Source organism: Moschus berezovskii, chromosome 13 (genome assembly GCF_049115385.1).
Source record: "Moschus berezovskii isolate FMDL1 chromosome 13, NW_MosBer_1.0, whole genome shotgun sequence".
Taxonomy (NCBI): Eukaryota; Metazoa; Chordata; class Mammalia; order Artiodactyla; family Moschidae; genus Moschus; species Moschus berezovskii.
In genome coordinates, this window is record NC_142472.1 from 9,170,201 (window position 1) to 9,193,422 (window position 23,222).

Sequence of the window (23,222 nt, forward strand, 5' to 3'; positions counted from 1 at the left end):
ACACAACACTAAGGACAGTAATATCTATCTGCATGTGACGTGTGCTGGATACAACCCTGAGTACTTTACATGCATTAACTCATTCAATCTCACAACAACCCTACAAGAGACATATAATCATCTTTTACAGGTGAGAGAAGTGGGATATGTAAACTGCCTCAGGTTATATTGGGAATAAGTGAGTGCCCAAGGTTGGAACCAAGAGAGCCTAATGTCTGTAGACTTAACTGACATTATAATTTGCCTTTTATATTTCTAAATAGCAAATTACATTTATATAAATGTTTGTGAAGGGAACTTGTGGTCTCCTTATCAATAGGTATAGTATGCCATATATTTTAATACTGGAATTACTGTATGTTCAAACTTGTTAATTAACAGCATGTCTCTTGTAATTTCTTTCCAGAGAACAGCAGAGGAAAAAAATGAAATTCAAGGGACTCCCCTGGTGTTCCAGTGGTTAAGACTCTATGCTTCTAATGCAGGGAGACATGGGTTCGATCCCTGGTCAGGGAACTAAGATCCCACATGCTGCAAGGTGCAGCCAAATAAATTAATTAATTAAATTAAAGACTACAATAGTCAGTGTTACTCATTCAGTCATGTCTGACTTTTTGTGGTCCCAGGGACTGTAGGCTGCCAGGCTTCTCTGTCCATGGGATTCTCCAGGCAAAAATAGTGGAGTGGGTTGCCATTTCCTGGTCTCCAGGGGATCTTCCCGACCCAGGGATCGAACCCAGGTCTCCTGCATTGTAGGCAGATTCTTTACCATCTGAGCCACCAGAGAAGCCCAAAGCCTACAGTACCCGATATTCCCAGGCAGTCTCCCATCCAAGTCCTTATCAGGCCCAACGCTGCTTAGCTTCCAAGATCAGACGAGATCAGGTGTGTTCAGGGTGGTACTGCCACTGCTGAGCTACCAGGGAACCCCTATAACAGTCAAGGCTCAAACAATTCCTTCCACAACTGTCTTAAAGAAATCACAATTTGAAGCCAAGGGAAAAACTCACATGGGAGGTGATGTTTCCAGTGAGAATATGAATTACACTTGATCCTCATTATTTGAAGATTCCATATTTGAGAATTTGCCTACTCCCTAACATTTATTTGTATTCCTGAAATCAATAGTCAAGAAGCTTTCCAGGTCATTTGGGAACACAGGGCAAATGGTGAAAAATGGAGGTGTGCAAGGTTCACACTCCCAGTGAAGGTCAAAGAAGGTCACGCTCTGCTTTCTTAGCTCAGTTCTTCCACTGGAAACCAGTGTTCTTTTCCCAGTATAGTTGGTGCTAGACTTCGCATTTTTGCACCTTCCGTTGGTGACCTTGATGTTTTCGATGGCCCCCAAGTACAGAGATAAAGTGCTAGACAGCATTCCTAAGTGCAAAAAGGCTTACAGAGAAACCTGTGAGCCAAATCATCTTCGTTCAGGCATGAGTTATAGGGCTGCTGGCCATGAGCTCAATGTTAGTGAATCAACTTTATGTTGACACAGTATGTCTTCACATAGAAACACACATGAAACAGGGTTATGTACTGATCAGTTTTTGAAAATGCGAGGAGCAGAGGTGGGATCCTAGCTAGCCCCGTATTTCCCTCAAGAGTCAGTATTTGCCAACTCCCTGTTCATGGCACCTTTATAAACCATGTGTATGGCACCTTTATAAACCATGTGTGTGTTAGCTGCTCAGTCATGTCTGATTCTTTGCGATCCCCTGGATTGTAGCCCACCAGCCTCCTCTGTCTATGGAATTCTCCGGACAAGCATACTGGAGTGGGTTGCCATTTCCTTCTCTAGGGAATCTTCACGATCCAGGGATCGAACCCGGGTCTCCTACATTGCAGGCAGATCCTTTACCATCTGAGCCACTACGGAAGCCCCTTTATAGACCACAGCCACCAGGAATACCAACACTGGACTTACCTTGTTGAGGAACACTTCCAGAGCGTCCGTGTGGATTGGAAACGATGTGCAGCATTTCCAGCTAGAAGTCACTATGGATACACACGAGCTGACCACTGATGCGGACATCTCCCCCTCTCCTGGAACTAACCTCCTCCAAGTAGTAGGATTGAGCCACCATCATAGTAAAGATTCACAAGTGAACGAAAAGCAAAGCAAAAAAACTACACACTGGAACGTGTACAGATGTGTGCATAGGCTCCAGTGCAAGATCTGTGGCAGAATGTAAGGATTCATGCTGTCACCTGGGCTTCAGGGCTCAGAGAAAGCAGGAGAAGGGAAGTGAAATCGATCATTGTTATCCACAGACACCTTTTAAATTAATGGTATCAATCTAACCCCAAATCTCTCAAGGACATTATTCAAATATCAAAGTGAAATTTAAGAACAACCACATGGGGACATCCCTGGCGGTCCGGTGGTCAAGAATCCACCTTCCAATGTGGGGGACGTGGGTTCAATCCCTGGTCCAGGGAACTAATATCTCACATGCTGTGAGGCAACTAAGCCCACGGGTCACAACTGCAGAGCCTGCATGCTCTGGAGCCTGCATGCTACGACTAGAAAGCCCATTCGCCACAGCTGAGACCTGATATAGCCAAATAAATAAACATATTTTTAAAAAAGAACAACATAAAATATTTTCAAGGGGAATTTCCAAGGTATGTTTCCTTTACATACTTGAAAAGTGTTCTGAGATCCTTTGGTCTATAAAACATGAAATTAAATGCACAAGTGATTTTTCAGAGTGGGTTGCTAACATTTAAGAAAAGGCACTGATAGAATCTATCTGGTTATACAGGTCAAAGATGCTATGCTTATCTGATTAGTATGTGTCAGGTGCTAGCAGACACACCCAGTGGTAAAGAATCTGCCTGCCAGTGTAGGAGATGTAAGGGACTCGGGTTCGATCCCTGGGTCAGGATGATCCCCTGGAGGAGAAAATGGCAATCCACTCCAGTATTTTTGCCTGAGAACTCCCATGGACGAGGAGCCTGGCGGGCTACAGGCCATGGGGTCGCAAAAGAGTCGGACACGACTGAGAGAGCACACCCGTGGCAAGACACACAGAGGCAGCAGCAACGTTTTCCCCAACCTTGAGACACGTTCGTCCTCTGATAATTACGTTCCAATATCGTCTATATTGGGGAAGATCAACCACCTAGGAATTAATCTCTAATATGTGAGGAAGGATCTTGAAAATCATAGCCAAGGCTCTACCAGGAGAATAAGGTATTAATGCTGCTGCTGCTAAGTCGCTTCAGTCGTGTCCGACTCTGTGCGACCCCATAGATGGAAGACCACCAGGCTCCCCCGTCCCTGGGATTCTCCAGGCAAGAACACTGGAGTGGGTTGCCATTTCCTTCTCCAATGCATGAAAGCGAAAAGTGAAACTGAAGTCGCTCAGTTATGTCTGACTCTCAGCGACCCCATGGACTGCAGCCCACCAGGCTCCCCCGTCCCTGGGACGCTCCAGGCAAGTGTACTGGAGTGTGGTGCCATTGCCTTCTCCGATAAGGTATTAATAGATCAACACAATTCCAGTTACTGCCTAATCTACTGTGCTTCATCCTGCATCCAACCAGAAAGAGGGCAGATTGGATGATCAGCGACATGTAGATGATGTTAAAGAATGAGAATCTGCACTATCCAGAAAGGACAGACCACCTGGCAGGAGAGTTGGGGGCCCTTTTGCGGTAGTGTCTCAGCAGCGCCATCCTTCCTGTTATGATGGCTTTCACTCAGCACCCCCTGAGGTTCTCTGCCCAGAGGTTTACTCCAGCCACCGAAGCCTGCTCTGACCAGGTACCTGTGGGACAGGCTGGGTGTGTCCTGGGAATTAATGCCTCCTAGAAGCAGAAGACTCTTGAGAGTCTCTTGGACTGCAAGGAGATCAGTCCTGGGTGTTCATTGGAAGGACTGATGCTAAAGCTGAAATTCCAATCCTTTGGCCACCTCATGCGATGAGTTGACACTGGAAAAGACTGATGCTGGGAGGGATTAGGGGCAGGAGGAGAAGGGGACAACTGAGAATGAGATGGCTGGATGGCATCACCGACTCTGTGGACATGAGTTTGAGTGAACTCTGGGAGTTGGTGATGGACAGGGAGGCCTGGTGTGCTGTGATTCATGGGGTCACAGAGAGTCAGACACGACTGAGCGACTGAACTGAACTGAACTGAGAAGCAATCCTCAACCCATGACTGGGTTGATAGAAGAATTGTGTGCTTTACTTGGACCTCTAGAATTTCCTTCTCTGAACTGGGATGAAGCTCCAATTGACCACAGCAGTAACTGGGTTGATAGCACGGTCTTCACTGGCTGCCCCTTCTCCATTGTCACGTCTTCCCACTGTCCTACCAGTAACTCATTTCCTTTTCCAATAAACTCATACTCACACGTGCTCAGTCGTGTCTGACTCTTTGTGACCCCATGGACTGCAGCCTTTCAGGCTCCTCTGTCCCTTGGATTTTCCTGGCAAGAATACTGGAGTGGGTTGCCATTTCTTCCTCCAGGGGATCTTCCCAACCCAGTGATTGAACCCACGCCTCCTGTGCCTCCTGCATTGGCAGGCAGATTCTTTACCACTCAGCCACCTGGGAATCCCCTTCCAATAAATGACTTGCATCCAAATCTTAATCTCAGATTCTAACTTCTCATAGTTTTTTTTTTTTTTCTTTTTTTACAAAAGTTCTAGTCTCTAGGGCAATTACATTTCTGATTGTATGGCATCAAGTAATTGATGTTTAGTTTGTACATTTACTGGTTTGGCTAATGGGAGTCAGTACCCCCCACCTGCCCCCAGAGCACAGACAACTCTGGGTAGATGGACAAAGTGGAGACACGGAGAGTAGAAAATTAAAATACTATCACTGTGAGATGTTTTCTCATTTACCTTGTAAACATTTGCTCTCATCTAACAAGAAGATATATAGATTTGTTTTATGTTGATTTCCTCCCCAAAGCTGGAGAGAAAGAGAGATTCACTGGGGGGAGCAGGATTCATTATTTTATGGGTATGTATATACAACAGGTCTGTACTATGTCAGGTACTTAATGACAACAATAAAAAGGACTATAGTCTGTTTAGATATTTCTGATGACTACTAGAAGTAAAGGGAAAATCGTAATATTGACAGAAAGTAGAAACAGTTGTATGTCACTCTGGGGAAAACTGTGGTTTAGCAAGAGATCTGTGAACTAAAACTCCACAGCTCCTACCATTGGGTCTGGCACTTTTCAGAGATGGGACATTAATGCCCCAAACCTCACTCACTTTTCTGTTTATGAGATTAGGATAGGAGGAACAATCTTTGAGGATGGCTGTCATGGGAACTGGGAGAGATAAAACACCCGGCCCAAGAGTTATTATAAAAAAGGCCGTTTCCCTTGGTTCACAGAAAAACGAAAGAGGAAAATACTCTTGATGAAATTCCAAGTGTTTTATAGTTGGTTAGAGAGTTGCTAGACAGCCATACGTGGTGGTCAGAGAGATGACAGAGATGGATGGTCAGCTCCCTTCACTTATATGTGACTTTGGGGGCTTTCCCCCCAATAACAATACCCAATTCATTATGGTGATTATCTTAAAGAGATAGAGTTATATTCTGTTTGTGCGATTTCATGTCCAGTTCACCTCGACTGTCCTAGAAACCTGGGAGGGGCCATATCAACATGCACCTTCTACAATATGGATCTTTGCAAGACTGAAATGGAACCACGGTGCCCTCATCCCCTCCCCTGGATGAAGCTCAGGTGGACACTGCAACATTCTATCCCTGCGACTTTCCTTTTTGCAGTATTACCTTTGTAACGACCCTCTATCTGCCTCCTTCTTCCTTTATGTTGCTTATCACTGGTGGCTCAGGTGATAAGAAATCTGCCTGCAATGCAGGAGACACGGGTTTGATCCCTGGGTCGGAAGATCTCCTGGAGAAGGGAATGGCAACCCACTGCAATATTCTTGCCTGGGGAATCCCATAGACAGAGGAGTCCACGGGGTTGCAAAGAGCTGGACATGACTGAGCAACCAACAGTAACAAGCTTGTGTCTGGGTCTCTGATTCACTATGAAAACTGTGAATATCTCTTGTTACTGTGTAATTAACTTGGAGTGTGTCTTACTGCTTTTTTCTATTTTCAAGTCTCAGGTGATACTTCCTGGATCAATTTTTATCAGTAGAGTAATAAAAACTGGAAACTGCTTGGTTGAAGCAAACCCTTTCCCTGTCTTCAGAGAATCTGGTTTAGTGTCCATCTTCTTTTACAGATAGGATGTTGTGTCCTTTCACATACATACACATGGACTAAACTCAGAGTACGAGGTCATTACCAACCCAATTGTATATGACTAACTGTATAGGTCTAATTGTATACCCACTCCAGTGTTCTTGCCAGAGAATCCCAGGGACAGTGGAGCCTGGTTGGCTGCCGTCTATGGGGTCGCACAGAGTCGGACACGACTGAAGTGACTTAGCAGCAGCAGCAGCATGCATATATGTATATGCTAATTGTAGAGAAGGAAATGGCAACCCACTCCAGTATTCTTGCCTGGAGAATCCCATGGAACCTGGGGGGCTACAGTCCATGGGGTCACAAGAGTCGGACATGCCTTAGCAACTAAACCACCACCACCACTACCATATGCCAACTGTATGTGGCTTTTTGTATATCTTCTTTTTAACAGAACTTCTTTTAAAAGGAGAAGTAGAATAAGAAAAGCAGATAACGCAGGTTGCAGGCAGAGAGCTGTGAGAATTGCTCACCTCCACAGACCACGCCGTCCAAATCTTCACAACGACGATCGTCACATTCACACGTCTTGCCGTACACCCTGTTGTCTCCCGGCGGGTAGCAAGTGCACTTGCCACATTCACACTTACCTGCAAAACACACAGGGGAACACACTCATTAGGAGACCCACGGAATCAGGAAGACTTTTCAGGAAAACAAGCATGTGATTAGACCCAGACCTCCTGGTCTGTGTCTGCTAACAATTCAGCAAATACCTTTTCCTACATCCCTAAGGTTAAGCTGAAGGTCAAACATAAATTCCAAGGAGGCTGAGCTGGAGCTGAAGTGACAACTCCTGGCTTATGGGTGACTCCTGTTTTCTACTTTCCATGTTCTGTTTTTGAAGACTAATTCAATGATGAAACTCCCTGGATATTTCATATTCCACTATGAGAAGACCATTTAACATAGCTGAATCAGTTTTATTTATTCTGACACAATTTGAACTAATATGGTCATTAAAAAATATTTTTAATTTGGGTCTGTCTGCCACATAAGAAAAAAAAAAAATCTTATGGGTACATTTCAACCTGATATTTTAGTGGTGATTTGGTGTCAGTTTTTGACTTCACAGGATTCTTCTTAACATGGGATGTGGGTCAGAGTTCATGTCCTAAATATCTTTATTAACCTTGACTTAAAGTTTAAAAGTAGAAACTTGTTTTGGAATTGAGTTTGGTTCACAGTTTGGGAATTTCTTGTTTTCCTTATGACTTTAGCCATTATTTCCTGAGCTGTAACTATGCCTCAAACCCTATAATTTCTTCAATTCCATCCTTTTGTATTCATGGTACCACACATGCACTAACATTATCACTATCATTTTACTAAAGAGGAGATGGAGACATATTGAGGCCAAGTAACTTTCTCTGCTAAACCAGCTCTCAAGGGATAGATTCCAAATTCACATCTATTCTCATCATACTTAAAGTCTGTGCATCTAAACATTCAGCCATATTGTATCTTAATATATCATCACGGAGCTCCAGGAGGCTGTGTGAGAAAGCACAGTTCATTTTTTCTGAGGAATTGGGACTGGTTTGCCAGAAATTCAGCCGAGTGACTACTCCAAGACATCTGTTGACTCCCTGTCATTATCCCAACCATCGTAATTACACACCCACTGAAATGATCATAAGATACTTCAGGGCTGACCCTGCAATGTTGTTAGTCATTCTGCTACTGCATTTGTATCACGTTAAAGAAATTCTGAGCTGGGATACGATAGGAAAAAGAAAAATTAGTATTTAGAATCGTATCACTTCAGAGCTGTAATTAAAGATAATCTAATGCAGTGATTCATAATCTTTTCTGGCAGAAGTGGCAGGGCCATGGTCCCTTTGAGAATCTGGTGAAAGATACGGCAATAGATAGTGTTGTTCTGGCCGCCCTTCAACCCGTCTTTCTACTTGGATGCAGAACCGAGGTCAGCAGGAGACAGAGCCCTCCCCCTCCCCCAGAGATACCCCCTCTTCTAGGGGGCTGGCAGACCGAGCGGGGCACACCAGATACCCTGGCCAGGGCTTGGATTCTAGAGGATGAAAGCAAGGCACAGGGGACGCAGCAGAGTGGCGAGTGTGACAGCGCAGCGGTGCGCCTCCAGGGGTAGTGGAGCTCGGTGCATGGAGGAGGAAGCTCCAAAGTGACGGCTGGTTCGTGGCAGTGCCTTGCTTCCCTGGGTTGCTGTGTGAGCGGACTGTCCAAGCTTGCACTCTGAGCCTAAGCCCTTGGAATAAAATACTTTTTCATCTCAATGAATGAGTTCAGTTCACTCACTCAGTCGTGTCCGACTCTTTGCGACCCCATGAATCACAGCACGCCAGGCCTCCCTGTCCATCACCAACTCCCAGAGTTCACTCAGACTCATGTCCATCGAGTTGGTGATGCCATCCAGCCACCTCATTCTCTGTTGTCCCCTTCTCCTCCCGCCCCCAAACCCTCCCAGCATCAGAGTCTTTTCCAGTGAGTCAACTCGTCGCATGAGGTGGCCAAAGTATTGGAGTTTCAGCTTCAGCATCAGTCCTTCCAATGAACACCCAGGATTGATCTCCTCTAGAATGGACTGGTTGGATCTCCTTGCAGTCCAAGGGACTCTCAGGAGTCTTCTCCAGCACCACAGTTCAAAAGCATCAATTCTTCAGCACTCAGCTTTCTTTATAGTCCAACTCTCACATCCATACATGACCACTGGAAAAACCATAGCTTTGACTAGATGGAACTTTGTTGGCAAAGTAACGTCTCCGCTTTTTAATATACTATCTAGAATGAAATTGGTGACTATTGTTAGCAATCAAGAATTCTAACTGGTAGACCCTGGATCTAACTGGTAGACCCCGGATTTGTCCCTGGAAAAATATATACCAGCATGCATTTATTTTTTGTAAAATGTCATGAGGATCCATGAGTTTCTACAATTTATTTAAGAGATGAGGGCACTCAAGTACACTGAGGCTAAATGATTTGCCGAAGGTGAGCAAAGTAGACATTAGCCTTGTAGCCATGTTGGTGCTACAACCCAGATTTTCTGAGCCGTGCATAATATTGCCTGCTGTGCATGAACACACTGGCCCTCTCATGGGTAGGTGTGTGAATGACAACAATGATCCGGACTGTGGACAGAGGCAAACTACACACAGCAGCAGTGAGTATGGTTGACTAGTCCATGCTGGCCAGACATGGGAAACATCAATCACACCATTCCTGAGACGTAAACCACCACTGGTTACCAGGACAACATCAATTCTTAAGTTTGAGGGTATATGTGCTTATGGTGACCATTTTATTAACATTTTGAGGCATATAATAAGTTTCCTGACTATGTATGATTGGTTTCTTTGACAAGCATGAACTAACTACTGGCATATGTGTTTATATTTTTCACTTGAGGAAGAATTAATTAATTTACTTCAATATCTATTACTTAGTCACAGTTTAAAAGATTAAACACAAATATCTATCAGATCCAGACTCATTAATAAAATTATGGTATATAAACAAAACAGAATATTAAAGCATGTGAGGTTTTAAAAACTTTTTTGACTGCTCTTCACAGCATGTGGGATTTTAGTTCCCCAACCAGGGACTGAACCCGGGCCCTTGGCAGTGAGAGCTCGGAGGAACCACCAGGGAACTCCCCATAGGGGTTTAAATTTCTACATTTCACTGGCCGTATATTCTACAACTTTCTCTATAAAATTCAACCTAGTGTTCAATAGACTATTTAAAACTAATCTCCTCCATAGACCCTCCGTTGTCCTCCCTGATTAGTTTAGTCACCTGTTGGAATGCAATCTTCTCTCTAATCCCACAGTACTTAGTTCACACCATTAGTAGATCACTGAATTCAAACTTTTTACTAAATACACACCTGAGCCCCACTGTAAGTAGTGATCCCTTTGTTTCAGACTGTGGGTGGGTTCATGCAGTGACAGACTTTATTTTCTTAGGCTCCAAAATTACTTCAGATGGTGACTACAGCCATGAAATTAGAAGATGACTGCTTCTTGGAAGAAAAGCTATAACCAATCTAGACAACGTATTAAAAAGCAGAGACATCACTTTGCTGAATAAGGTCTGCATAGTCAAAGCTATGGTTTTTCCAGGAGTCATGTACAGATGTAGGAGATGGACCATAAAGAAGGCTGAAAACTGAAGAACTGATGCTTTGAATTGTGGTGCTGGAGAAGACTCTTGAGAGTCCCTTGGACAGCAAGATCAAAGCAGTCAATCCTAAAGGAAATCAGCTCTGAATATTCATTGGAAGGACTGATGCTGAAGCCGAAGCTCCAGAACTCTGGCCACCTGATGCGAAGAGCAGACTCCTTGGAAAAGACCCTGATGCTGGGAAAGATTGAAGGTAGAAGGAGAAGGGAATGACAGAGGATGAGATAGTTGGGTAGCATCACTCACTAAATGGACATGAGTTTGAGCAAACACTGGAAGATGGTGAAGGACAAGGAAGCCTGGCCTGCTGCAGTCCATGGGGTCAAAAAGAGTCAGACAGGACTAAGCGACTGAACTGAATTGTAGGTGGGATCTGTAACTGTATAATATCTGTGATAGATATTATTATTTCAGTTCAGTTCATTTCAGTCGCTCAGTCGTTTCCGACTCTCTGCGACCCCATGAATCACAGCACGCCAGGCCTCCCTGTCCATCACCAACTCCCGGAGTTCACTCAAACTCATGTCCACAGAGTCGGTGATGCCATCCAGCCATCTCATTCTTGGTCGTCCCCTTCTCCTCCCGCCCCCAACCTTTCCCAGCATCGGAGTCTTTTCTAGTGAGTCAACTCGTCGCATGAGGTGGCCAAAGATATTATTATTTACATATTTATAATTTAAAAACATGTTGAGAAGCTGTAATTTCAATAACTCACATAAAATCCATTTCTTTCTATTTCTCCAAAAAAAAAAAAAATCAACTATATTTTCTGATCCAGAATGAGATTATTTAAGAAGAGCAACATATCATCAAAGGCACCTGCCAGCCTGGTAACAGCAGTTACACTCTCTACAACCTTATTTTCTTCTACTTTTTAAAACAGCAAAAACCACACTTGCATACAGGCTCAACAGTGGGAGAGTAATTAGGGGCTCACATAAAACAGAAAAGAGATTAGCACTTCACTAACACAGTCGTCCTTCGCCTAAAATAATAGGTTTACCATAGCAACCTGATTGCACCAGGAAAAGCTCCTGCCAAATGCATCTGAAGTTCCCTTGAAATTTCCACAAGGAGGAATTAAACACTTGAGAACTATAATATTCTGTACCATTTCATCTAAGTACAGATATTTTGTGTGTGAGAATAAAGTCATCTTCCATCAGACAAATTTAAAGCGAAGAGGCACCCTCACCTACTGCTTCAAAGTGAGCAGTAAGGTGTCTTATAATTCAAGCCACACTGACACTGCTTCAACTAGTCAAGGAACAGATGCTGGTGACTTTTTAAAAACGTGGATAAATGTCAATCCTTCCATTCATATTTTCTTAGTATACAAAGATTAAAGTAATCAATCACAGACCTTTGTGCAGAAGGTAAATAATCCGCATGCTAATGCAGAAGACTCAAGAGATGAAGGTTCGATCCCTGGGTCAGGAAGATCCCATGGAGGAGAAAATGGCAAGTTGCTCCAGTATTCTTATCTGGGAAGTTCCATGGACAGAGAAGTCTGGCGGGCTACAGTCCACGGGGGTCTCAAACAGTTGGACATAACTTAGTGACTGAGCATGCACGCAAGACATTTAAGCAAATGATGTAGTGATATCATTTTCTGTTGTCTATCAAGAGTGTCTAAAATTGAAATGGCGATATGGGAGCAGCAGACTTCACTCTTCTGTAAAGCTTTCCCAAGGTCTTGAGGAGAATATCACAGAGGAAGTATATTAGACCTCTAAGATGATCTCATTATTTCACCCTTAAGATTAGTTTCTATAACAACAACTAAAATTACTCAATTCACTTATTTCTAACAAAATTTTATAAATAGGTAGCCATATCACACTCATTTACCAATATAACTCAGAAACTAAGCAATAGTTTCAAGGTTAAAAAAAATCAGAGAATGAATGGAATTGGAAAAGTGGAGCGTAAGTAATTAATCAATGTGGTCAATCTTGAATGAGGCAATCCAAAGGAGAAAAGGAATCTCCTTCTTCCTAGCTGGTAAATCTATTGGCCAGACAGTGGGTGGCAGCTTGCTTCACAAAGTTTAGGGATTCTGCAAACAAAACTCAGCCATAAAAAGAAAGAAAACTCGGTCAGTTACACTGAGGTGGAGGAACCTAGAGTCTCATACAGAGTGAAGTAAATCAGAAAGGGAAAAACAAATGTCACATACTAACACATACAAAGAGAATCTAGAGAAATGGTACTGATGAACCCATTTGTAGGACAGGAATAGTGACACAGATGTACAGAATAGACTGGTGGACACAGGGTAGGGAAGGGAGAGGGTGGGACGAATAGAGTGTCATTGACGTTCATACACTACCATGTGTGAAATAGTTGGCTAGTGGGACGCTGCTGCGAAACACAGGGAGTTCAGCCTGGTGCTCTGTGATGACCTGGGGAGGTGGGGGCGGGGATGGGATGGTGGGTGGGAGGTTCAAGAGGAAGAGGATATATGTATACTTATAGCTGATTCATGTTGTCGTATATCAGAAACCAACACAACATTGTAAAGCAACCATCCTCCAATTAAAAACTATAAAAAAATCCTATTACATCCAGGCATAGACCTGTTTAGTACTGAATTAATGACTCCACTCTAAGTCATAAGCACAAGCAATTGTAATTCACCATGAAATACTCTATGAGATAAATGTCAAAGGATAGACAAAGGCAACAAATGCTATTTACCAGTGAAAGAGCTGATACAATCAGAGAAACATTTCTACAGAAAGTTTCTTAAGGATAAACTATATTTGGGCAAAAAGGGAAAAGGTGGAATCAAGCCCTCATCACTTTTAAATTCTTGCTTGGTTTTGTCACTTTAAAAAATTCAAAAGTGTGAGTGAATATATCACTTCCTTAATAGTTCAAGAGTGCTAATTAAACTGATTTGAAACAAGGGTGGACTCTCTTTCCACATCAGGGATAATTAGAATATTTGTTTTACAAATTGAATAATGAAATTCATCTAACAATAAGCAATACATTTCTATCAATGCGGTAATCTTTTACAATGAAGAAAAAATAAACTATAAAGCAATATAGTCTAACTTATTTTTTATTTTTCTTTATTTCTGAATTTGCCAATATCAATTTCTCCTAATGATAAAACATTAGAAAGAACATTGAGTATATATGTAACAGTATCCATATATGAGGATATATGTGTATATGTACATTTAAATTTGAAGCTATTGTTAACTCCACGTGAGCAACTTATCTTCAAACGGTTCATGCAATAAAAAAGACTCTTTGTTCTATACTTAAGTCTTCTAACATCAAAAATATTTCAAAATAAAAATATTTTAAATTTAAAAATATACAAGTAAAATCCTAAATATAATTTATCTATGTAACTAAATGTTTTGTAAAAAATAAAGTCCTATCAATAATTATGCGTACTTTTAGCCACATATTTTACATTCACTTTTGGAAAACATCCTTTAGCATCATATTCAGGTCTTAAGACAATTTTTTTTCAATAAAGCAGTGTCAAATATATGCAGAGCCTGGGAATTACACAGCCAAAAATGTCAGAAACTCAATAATCTTAAAATTTAAGGATATAGTAAACTTGCTTTAACTTTGCCGTTTTATAGCACAGTTGACATAATCAGAATTAATAGGTAAGAGTTACAGGGAAACAGTTTAATATACTGTAATAAATAATATTACACACGTCAGAGTAGTTCACAATGGAACGTACTGCCATGGTAAGGAGTAAGCTTTCATCACTGAAGGAACTGAAGTCAATAAGGTATCTCTGATAAGAGCTAAGAATTTGTGCTCTGGGTTCAGAAAGACCCAAGATAGAATTTAATGTCACTTACACGCTCTATAATCTTAGCAAACAACTAAACGTTTTCATTTAAAATTTACTAAATTGGGAATGCCTACTTAATTAGGCAATCCCTTGCAGGAGGAAATGGCAAGCCACTCCAGCATTCTTGCCTGAAAAATCCCATGGAAGAAGCAGACTGATGGGTTACCGCGTCCGTGGGGTCGCAAAGAATCAGACCACCACTCAGTGATTGAGCATGAATGCCCTTAATAAGTAACTTTAAGGGACAAAAACAGAAATATATATATATTTTTAATATTGCCCTTTGGATTTTCTAAGCACCACTGTGATATTTGCTTGTGGCACAGTGTTTAAACTTTTGGGAAAAAAAATGCATAGCTTATAGAGTAAAAGGGTTCCACAAATAGAATCACTTAATTATCAATACAGGCTTCCTTGGTGACTCAGTGGTAAAGAATCTGCCTGCAATGCAGGAGACAAGGGTTTGATCCCTGGGTCGAGAAGATCCCCTGGAGAAGGAAAAGGCAAACCACTCAGTATTCTTGCCTGGGAAATCCTATGGACAGAGAACCGTTGCGGGCCTTAGTCCATGAGGTCCCAAAGAGTCAGACAAGACTTAGCCACTAAACAACAGCAATTATCAAAATAATTTTATATAATTGGAAGTAATATAACATTTTTTTCACAGCTAATCCATTTTTCTGTTATATGAATGTCCATTTCCTTTTTTATTTTTACCAACAACATATTTCAGATAACTTATGGTTTCTAGACTAAATATGCTACTTCTTTAAACGGTATCTTGCTGCTGCTGCTGCTGCTGCTGCTAAGTCACTTCAGTCGTGTCCGACTCTGTGTGACCCCATAGACGCAGCCCACCAGGCTCCCCTGTCCCTGGGATTCTCCAGGCAAGAACACTGGAGTGGGTTGCCATTTCCTTCTCCAATGTGTGAAAGTGAAAAGTGAAAGTGAAGTCCCTCAGTCATGTCTGACTCGTAGCAACCCCACAGACTGCAGCCTACCAGGCTCCTCGGTCCATGGGATTTTTCTAGGCAAGAGTACTGGAGTGGCTTGCCATTGCCTTCTCCTAAAGGTATCTTATCCTGATGTTATTTTTCAACAAACTCCTATGACACCTGAAAGTCCTATTTCCTTTTTGTCTCTAGCCCCAGAAACAATTTTTAACTAACAAGAAGTCAATATACGAGATTAAGTCAAAGCCTCCTAAGGCAGCCTGGACTTAAGTGGCCAAGATTCTAAAGAAAATGGAACTATAGGGTAGTGAGTTCTCCCTAACACACAAATAATCCCCTTCATACATTTGTCAAGCCTGAACTTTTTAGGGCAAGAGGATAAAGCCTTAAGCAGGAAGCAACATCTAAAAGATGAATAGACTAAATGGAGATTTTGGCTTTTTCATCTAGCTGTCAAGATAGTACTTGGAACTCAGGGACCTTTGAGAAGGAGGCATTGATGAACAGAACATAAACATTCCAGGTTTTCACTTTAGAAGTCTTGCTAATGCCTGACTGGATTGAAGTTATCTGCCTTTGTACATATGTCTGCCAGACAAAAAGTAAATTATCTCTTCAAGGAAGATGACATCATTCACAAAATTTTAACAGTTTATTAAATGATATTCATACTCAATGTAAAGAAGAACAGGTGTTTCAAGAAACAGGACAGAATGACTATTTCAATACAATGAAATACTTGAGAGCAGAGAGCATAGCGATTTCCACGGCTAATCTTGTTCAGTCGTCAAGTCGTGTCCGACTCTTCTTGACCCCATGGACTACAGCATGCCAGGCTTCCCTGTTGTGCACCGTCTCCCGGAGTTCAAGTTTACTGTGCAAAAAGTAATGACTAATCTTAGCTACCTAGAAGAACTGAATGAGTGCCAAACGGATGAAGCATTCCCTGTTGCTTGGACACTACATGATACGAGCAAACATTCCATTTTGATAAGAATATTAAAAGTCGTGTCGAGATGGAGGAAGAAAGAGAAATATGCTTCCAAATAAGGGGAAGAGAAAAAGAAGGACAATGTGGAAAGAGAAAGAACTGTCAAATACATTGATGAGCTGCTTGTACTGGTAACAGAAAAACTGTCAGAAAATAACGGTATTTGAAATGCAAGTCCTTCATGCAAACCTTCGCTATCTCCCTGACTACAGGAAGATATCCCCTGGAGAAGGGAATGGCTACCCACGCCAGTATTCTTGCTTGGAGAATTCCATGGACAGAGGAACCTGGCAGGCTACAGTCCATGCAGTTGCAAAGAGTTGAACAAGACTGAGCGACTAACCCTCTCGTTCATAGGTTAGTCATTTGTTTGGAATAAAACCTAATTTTACTCCAGGTCCCTTCATATTATGAGTTAAACTGTGCTTATGTGTCTCTTACTCAAGTCTTGGATAAAATCAAAGTGAATACAAAATAATAAAAAACAAATCACATATAATTGCTAATTGTCAAAAACATTTGTGCCACTGTTTGAAAAGCGATGTATTCTTTGAAGGAACAGGAAATTGCAATATCAGTTCTTCAGGGAAATGACTTCTGCTCTCACCTAATCTAGCCAAAGAGGAAGGCTAGTCAATCAATCCTAGCGATAACAGTCAACATCACTGCTGCAAAAGCTATTCAGCCAATGAAATTAGGTAATAAAAGAAAACAAAGAAAGGATAAGAGATTAGATGCTTGAAACAATGATAAAGTTTGCACAAAAAGCAGTATCAGAGGAATCCTGATTAATCTTGTCTTGAGACATCTTTGGCTTAAATACATCTGATTGCCTCAGAGTCCAAAGGATTGACTGCTTGCCCATGATGTGTTATGTGATGAGAATTTGCACTAACTCCACTGGGATTTTAATTCACATATTCCTTTTCTTTTTTTGGCTAGGAAATGATAATCGCTTTATGGGAAGTATAATTAATAAACATTCTAAATGTATTCTCTTCCAAATATAAGTTTCCTGTTTATCCCCTACTTATTATTTTTTTTTTTTGGTGTGGCGATGTAATTTTAAATCAGTTTTTATTAATTTTCACATTTTGAAGTAGTGTTACAAAAGATATATGACAATGAAGTACACAGTATGTGGGCGTTGCTGCTGCTAAGTCACTTCAGTCGTGTCCAACTCTGTGTGACCCCTTAGACGGAAGCCCACCAGGCTCCCCCGTCCCTGGGATTCTCCAGGCAAGAACACTGGAGTGGGTTGCCATTTCCTTCTCCAATGTGTGAAAGTGAAAAGTGAAAGTGAAGTCGCTCAGTCGTGTCCGACCCTTAGCGACCCCACGGACTGCAGCCTATCAGGCTCCTCCATCCATGGGATTTTCTAGGCAACAGTACTGGAGTGGCTTGCCATTGCCTTCTCCTATGTGGGCGTTAGCTTCTGGTAATTAAAAGAATAGAAATATACTGGATTTAAAGTGTTTATTCCATGGCTGTGCTTATGGGAAGTCATGTAATTCTTCAAGAAACTCAAAACCAAAACTGTGAGCTGGAATAAGAGCAATTAGCATCAGCTCATATGAAAGAGGTCCTGAGGGTCAAAGCCCACAGCAGCACCTCAAGCAATGAAAGCGGAGAAGGGGAGCCTGAGATCCCTTGAGTAAACTGGGAAGAAAGCTAAAGAGATCCAAGATCAGTCATTTCCTGGGAGACTCTAACACAAGACCTTGATGAAGACAAGTATCCTGAAATTAGGCTTCAAAATGTTGCAGAGTTTAGAATAAACCATGTACAAGGCTTCCCTGTGGACTCAAACAGTAACGAATCTGCCTGTAATGAGGGAGACCCAGGTTCGATCCCTGGGTCAGGAAGATCCCCTGGAGGAGGGCAGGGCAACCCACTCGAGTATTCTCACCTGGAAAATCCCACGGATGGAGGAGTCCGGTGGGCTACAATCTATGGGGTCACAGAGAGCCGGACATGACTGAGCAATTAACACACACACACAAGCTCCCAATTGAAGGCCAACAAATGTATACACAAACCACCATGAGTGACAGTCAGTAAAAATAGTATTATTTTTCATTTTCCACGAGTGAGCGCCTAAGCACACACGGACTGGATATTGTCTAAATACCTGTCTTGCATCTTTTTTGAATACACTTGCTACAGTTACCCTGATATTTGTTAGCTGATAACACCGGTAACCGGGTGATTCACATCTGTTTCTATAGTCCATTGTGGTCTTCTTGGTCCTATTTGTCATTTCTCTGACTGTCAGACATTGTGCATGAAAAGAGTACAGGATCTCTGGATTATGGTCCCTTCCCCAGAAATAATTCACTTTTTTTTTTTCTCTTTTGCTGCACAGCACGTGGGATCTTAGTTCCTGGGCCAGGGATTGAACCCCTGCCCTGAGCACTGGGAGCAGAGTCTTAACCACTGGACCACCAGGGGAGTCCTGGACTTCTTACAAGCAGAGAGAGCAGTGACTCTCATCCTGGGGAAACTGTGCTCCCCAGGGGCATTTGGTAATGTCTGGAGATATTTTTGAGTGCAATGCTGGGTTGGAGGCTTCCCTGGTATCTAGTAACAAACAGAAACACTGCTGAACACCCTACAAAGCACAGGACAGCCCCACAACAGAGAATTATCTAGCAGAAAGTATTAATAGTGCTGCTTTTGAGAAACTCTAAGAGAGGTGAGGGAAGATCAATAAAGAGGAGCTCACCTGAGGCTGAGTTGCATTTATTCCTCCTTTTCCTCTCCTTCCCAAGAGGTCCAAATACAGAGGCCTCTGCACTCACTCACACACACACACACACACGTGCACGTATACACGCTCACATGAAAATTAGCTCACCCAAGTCTACACTTCCTCCTTTAAGCCTGACCACTGTCACGTCCTCTAAGAAGTGGTCTGCCCCTGGCCCGGCCCCCCACACACACCCCACTGAAGGCTTGATTAGGTATCACTGTGATGTTGAAAACAGAACCTTGGCAGTACTCTAGCCTGATACTGATGGATACTGATCGATCTATATAGATACTGATTGATCTAAAATGTACTCTGTGATGCTGAAGTCTGTTTGATACCTTTTAATCTAGGCTGCTTATTTGCCTCTTGTATTCAGTGTTTATGCAAGACATTAAAACTTTATGCCATTACCTAAGACATGCACTCACTATATTTCTTAATGTATATCCCCATAACCCTTGTTAAAAATCACATTCCTAATTGCAAGTAGATTTTTAAATATTACATACACGGATACACACACATGCATGAAAATACTAAGTGCCTTTTGCTTTTAAAACTATGATTTGGCTGATTTAAATGTATTATTTTCAAAGTGATTCATGACCATAAATCAACACAGGATCAAGATAAATAGAAATAAAATACATACATATAAGGCAGTAAATCCCCCATTACACTCAGCTCCAGGGACAATTACTGCTAACATTGTAATGAATTCTAGCCTTTTATCTACACCTATTTCTACCTACATGAGTAAACAAGGCAATATAATTTCATTTCAAGTTGTAACATAAATATTCCCGCTAAGAGCACTTTGAAAGGATTCACTTTAATTAAGATCATTCTTCCAGCAGCCTTTCTCATGACCTAACCTGCAGCTGCATTTCATCCCATGCTACGCTATTACATTTCTTAAAGAGCAGATATATCTGGTACCAGCCAAAACCTCTGCTGCACACATTCACACTGTGCCTGCTGTCAGAATTTCAGGTGTAGATTAATTTACTTAAAGCCTGACTAATTGGCCATTCACTCTGAGTGGAGACAGAATGCTGATTTATTCACTTAAATCAGTAAGTAGGCCAGCTCTGGGAGAAGAAATTCATCTTTCTACACTACTCTTTTGAAACTGTTCACAAACTCTTACATATGAGCTTCTTTATCACGAGTGCCACCCACGAGATAAGAAGAGACGGGAAACTCAGGGAAGTCTGTCCTTTGTTCCCTCCATTCAGGATTACTCTAGTGCGAACCGTTCGTTCTCTGCTTCATAATCTGCAGAGACGATCATTAATATTCCACCAGGTAGACAGCATTCTAGGTGCTGTACGGAACTCAGAGGGAGAGTGTCTAAAACCTAAATCAAACAGATGAGACTATTAAGATTGATGGTCCCAAGGAAGAAAACGTTACCCTCCAATATGAATTCCAGTTTCCACAGAATGAAAACTGACTTCAATATACTTTGTAACTATAAAGAAAACCACTATTGTGCTTTGGGCAGGTTTAGCTAACAGGTAAGGGGAGTCATACAAAATAAAGTCAAAATGAAAGAAAGTGGCCCACAGTAACATGCAAAATGGGGATAAGAATGCATCACAAGATGCATTTTTTAAAGTTTTATATTAATGTGTGATGGGCAGGTGAGGAGGAAGTTAAAATTATATCATTGGGGTTTGTTTGCAATTTGGTGTATGTGTTAGATTAGACCATTTACCATGATCAGCATATCATCAGAGAGGTGGCATGTTTGATTAAGACTTAAAATAATGAATTAAAAGAAATGTTCAAAGAAATAATTTATTTAAGCAGTAAATGATACACTGGGCTAAGCATAACTTTAAAGCTCACTGAACTTAAATACTAACAATTATATTTGTATTCAAATCTTAAACCCTCACACACCATATCAGCTTCATTATGTTTAACGCCAAGTCAAGGTACTTTCCTTTCTGCCTTTGGACTAGTTTTCTATCAGAAGCAATACTGGGAACATAGTTTAATCAACTTAATCAACACTATTTGAGCAAAAGAAGACCCTGAATATATATCTAAGATGTATTTTATTGACCCCAAAATTGGCAGGCAGAGACGCCAGTTCGATCCCTGCATCGGGAAGATCCCCAGAGAAGGAAATGGCAACCCACTCCAGTATTCTTGCCTCTTGCCTGGGGAATCCCATGAACAGAGCAGTATGGTGGGTTACCATCCATGGGGTCACAAAAGAGCGAGACGGGACTTAATGACTAAACAATGACAATAGCAATGCATGGAGCTTCAAAAAAAAGACTAAACTACTCCCCAGAAACATATTTAATAAGGCTGCCTTTTAGTAATCCACAAAGAAAAGGAAAGGAGAGCCAACTATTCAGTTCAGTCGCTCAGTCGTGTCCGACTCTTTGCGACCCCATGAATCACAGCACACCAGGCCTCCCTGTCCATCACCAACTCCTGAAGTTCACTCAAACTCATGTCCATCGAGTCGGTGATGCCATCCAGCCATCTCATCCTGTCGTCCCCTTCTCCTCCTGCCCCCAATCCCTCCCAGCATCAGAGCAAACAAGTTAAAATGTGAGTGCATTTTGAAAACAGAGTAGTATGTTGATGACATAAGTTCCTCTGTGAATACACATCATATTATCTGGATATTAAGGCTTCCAATTGCTTCTCTGAAGGGCAATTATCAATGGCAGCAATTGATAGGGAAAGGTATGGCCACTGTTAAAAGAACTGCCAACAACCAATCAGCTCATGCGCCTGCCTGAACATGGCATATCAGTGGGAGGTTGTAACAGAGAAGCAAATGAATTTAAGAGGTGACAGTGGATGTTTGCTTTAAATGGAGGCAAAGAGATAAGACTGACAGATTAGCATCATAAAAAGGGGAAGCAAAAACTGGGTTTACAGATTTAGAAGTTCTAATTAAGAAGCAAAGGAGAAGGACTTTCCTGACCGCCCACTGGTTAGGACTTTGACTTTCAAAGCAAGTTCGATCACCAGTGGGGGAGTTAAGATCCCACATGCCTTGTGGCGGAAAAACCAAAATGTATAACAGAAATGATATTGTAACAAATTAAATAAAGACTTTAAAAAAAACAGTCCACATTAAAAAATCTTAAAAGAAAAAAAAGCAGAGAAGAAACTCAAAATAACATTGTCAACACATTATATACACCAAGTTGCTTCTTTGCTCATACACCAAGATGATCTCAAGTTCTGCAGCTTCCCTGCACTAAGAATGCTTTAATTACATGCAGGAAGAGAACTACAGCAGGGATTTGCATTTTCTGAGGATAAATTATTAGTGCATTAATTTGTCTAAATATATCTCGTCTACCACTTCTCTTTCTACATTTAAATATGCATGTCTAACAATTGCTTTTTGCAATACGTCCACTTCCCCCCAACACACAACAACAGAGAAGATAAAAACCAAACACCTATTCTAAGCCATCAATCAAAGTGGTAATTCTGGAGTGTCCATTTCCTTCTCCTGCATTCTATGTATTCCTGAACATTCTCCCACTTTTCCCCATCTAGCAGTTGATACGTTTAAATAATTATAGCAAAGCACTTGCAGGGGATTAGACATTCACTGAGACCTTCACTGTCTTCAGGCCATGAATTTGGAATTTCCACATCTTGGTTGGTCTTGGGACTGGAATTCCTGACAATATCCTAAGGCTATGTGTCAGCAAGAAAACAGTCCTACCTGAGACAGTGGGGTGACTATGGCCATGCAACTCATCTCCTGGTGTTGTACTAAATACTCCCTGTCCATTGTTTGATTTCTTCTCCACCATGATCCCTTGGAAGAAGATCCTGTTTAATCCCTGTTTTGCAGACAAGGCCCATGGATTTACAGGGTTTAAGTACTTAAGTGAAAGTCACACAGTCACTGAACAGTGGGGCCAAGATTCAATCCTGTATCTACTAACTCATAAATATACATTTAAATAACTAAGTTATACCTAGTCTTAATTCTGGACAAATGCCACAAGTAATTAATTAACACTATCAGAATAAAACGTAATATACTTCTTGCTTTTCAGAATGAAATAAGGATCATGATATAAAAATTACTCTAAATGCAAGAGGAAGTCCTGGGGAAAAGTCTAACTGAAGCATCTAAGTATCCAGTAACATCAACCATAGAGGGAAAAGACGGCTGGGTGGCATCACTGACTCAGCGGACATGAATTGGAGTGAACTTCTGGAGATAGTGAAGGACACGGAAGCCTGGCGTGCTGCAGTCCTTGGGTTGCATAG

At 41.6% G+C, this 23,222-nt stretch overlaps 1 protein-coding gene across 2 annotated transcripts in view; it reads right to left on the reverse strand.

The window, feature by feature from the left end:
• The window catches only part of ITGBL1 (integrin subunit beta like 1), a 229,524-nt gene that overhangs the window by 32,667 nt on the left and 173,635 nt on the right, over positions 1-23,222 (reverse strand). For both annotated transcript variants that reach the window (XM_088842628.1, XM_055426638.2), the window contains exon 8: positions 6,729-6,845. In XM_088842628.1, coding sequence (XP_088698754.1) covers positions 6,729-6,845 — 117 coding nt within the window. The remainder of the gene's footprint in view (positions 1-6,728; positions 6,846-23,222) is intronic.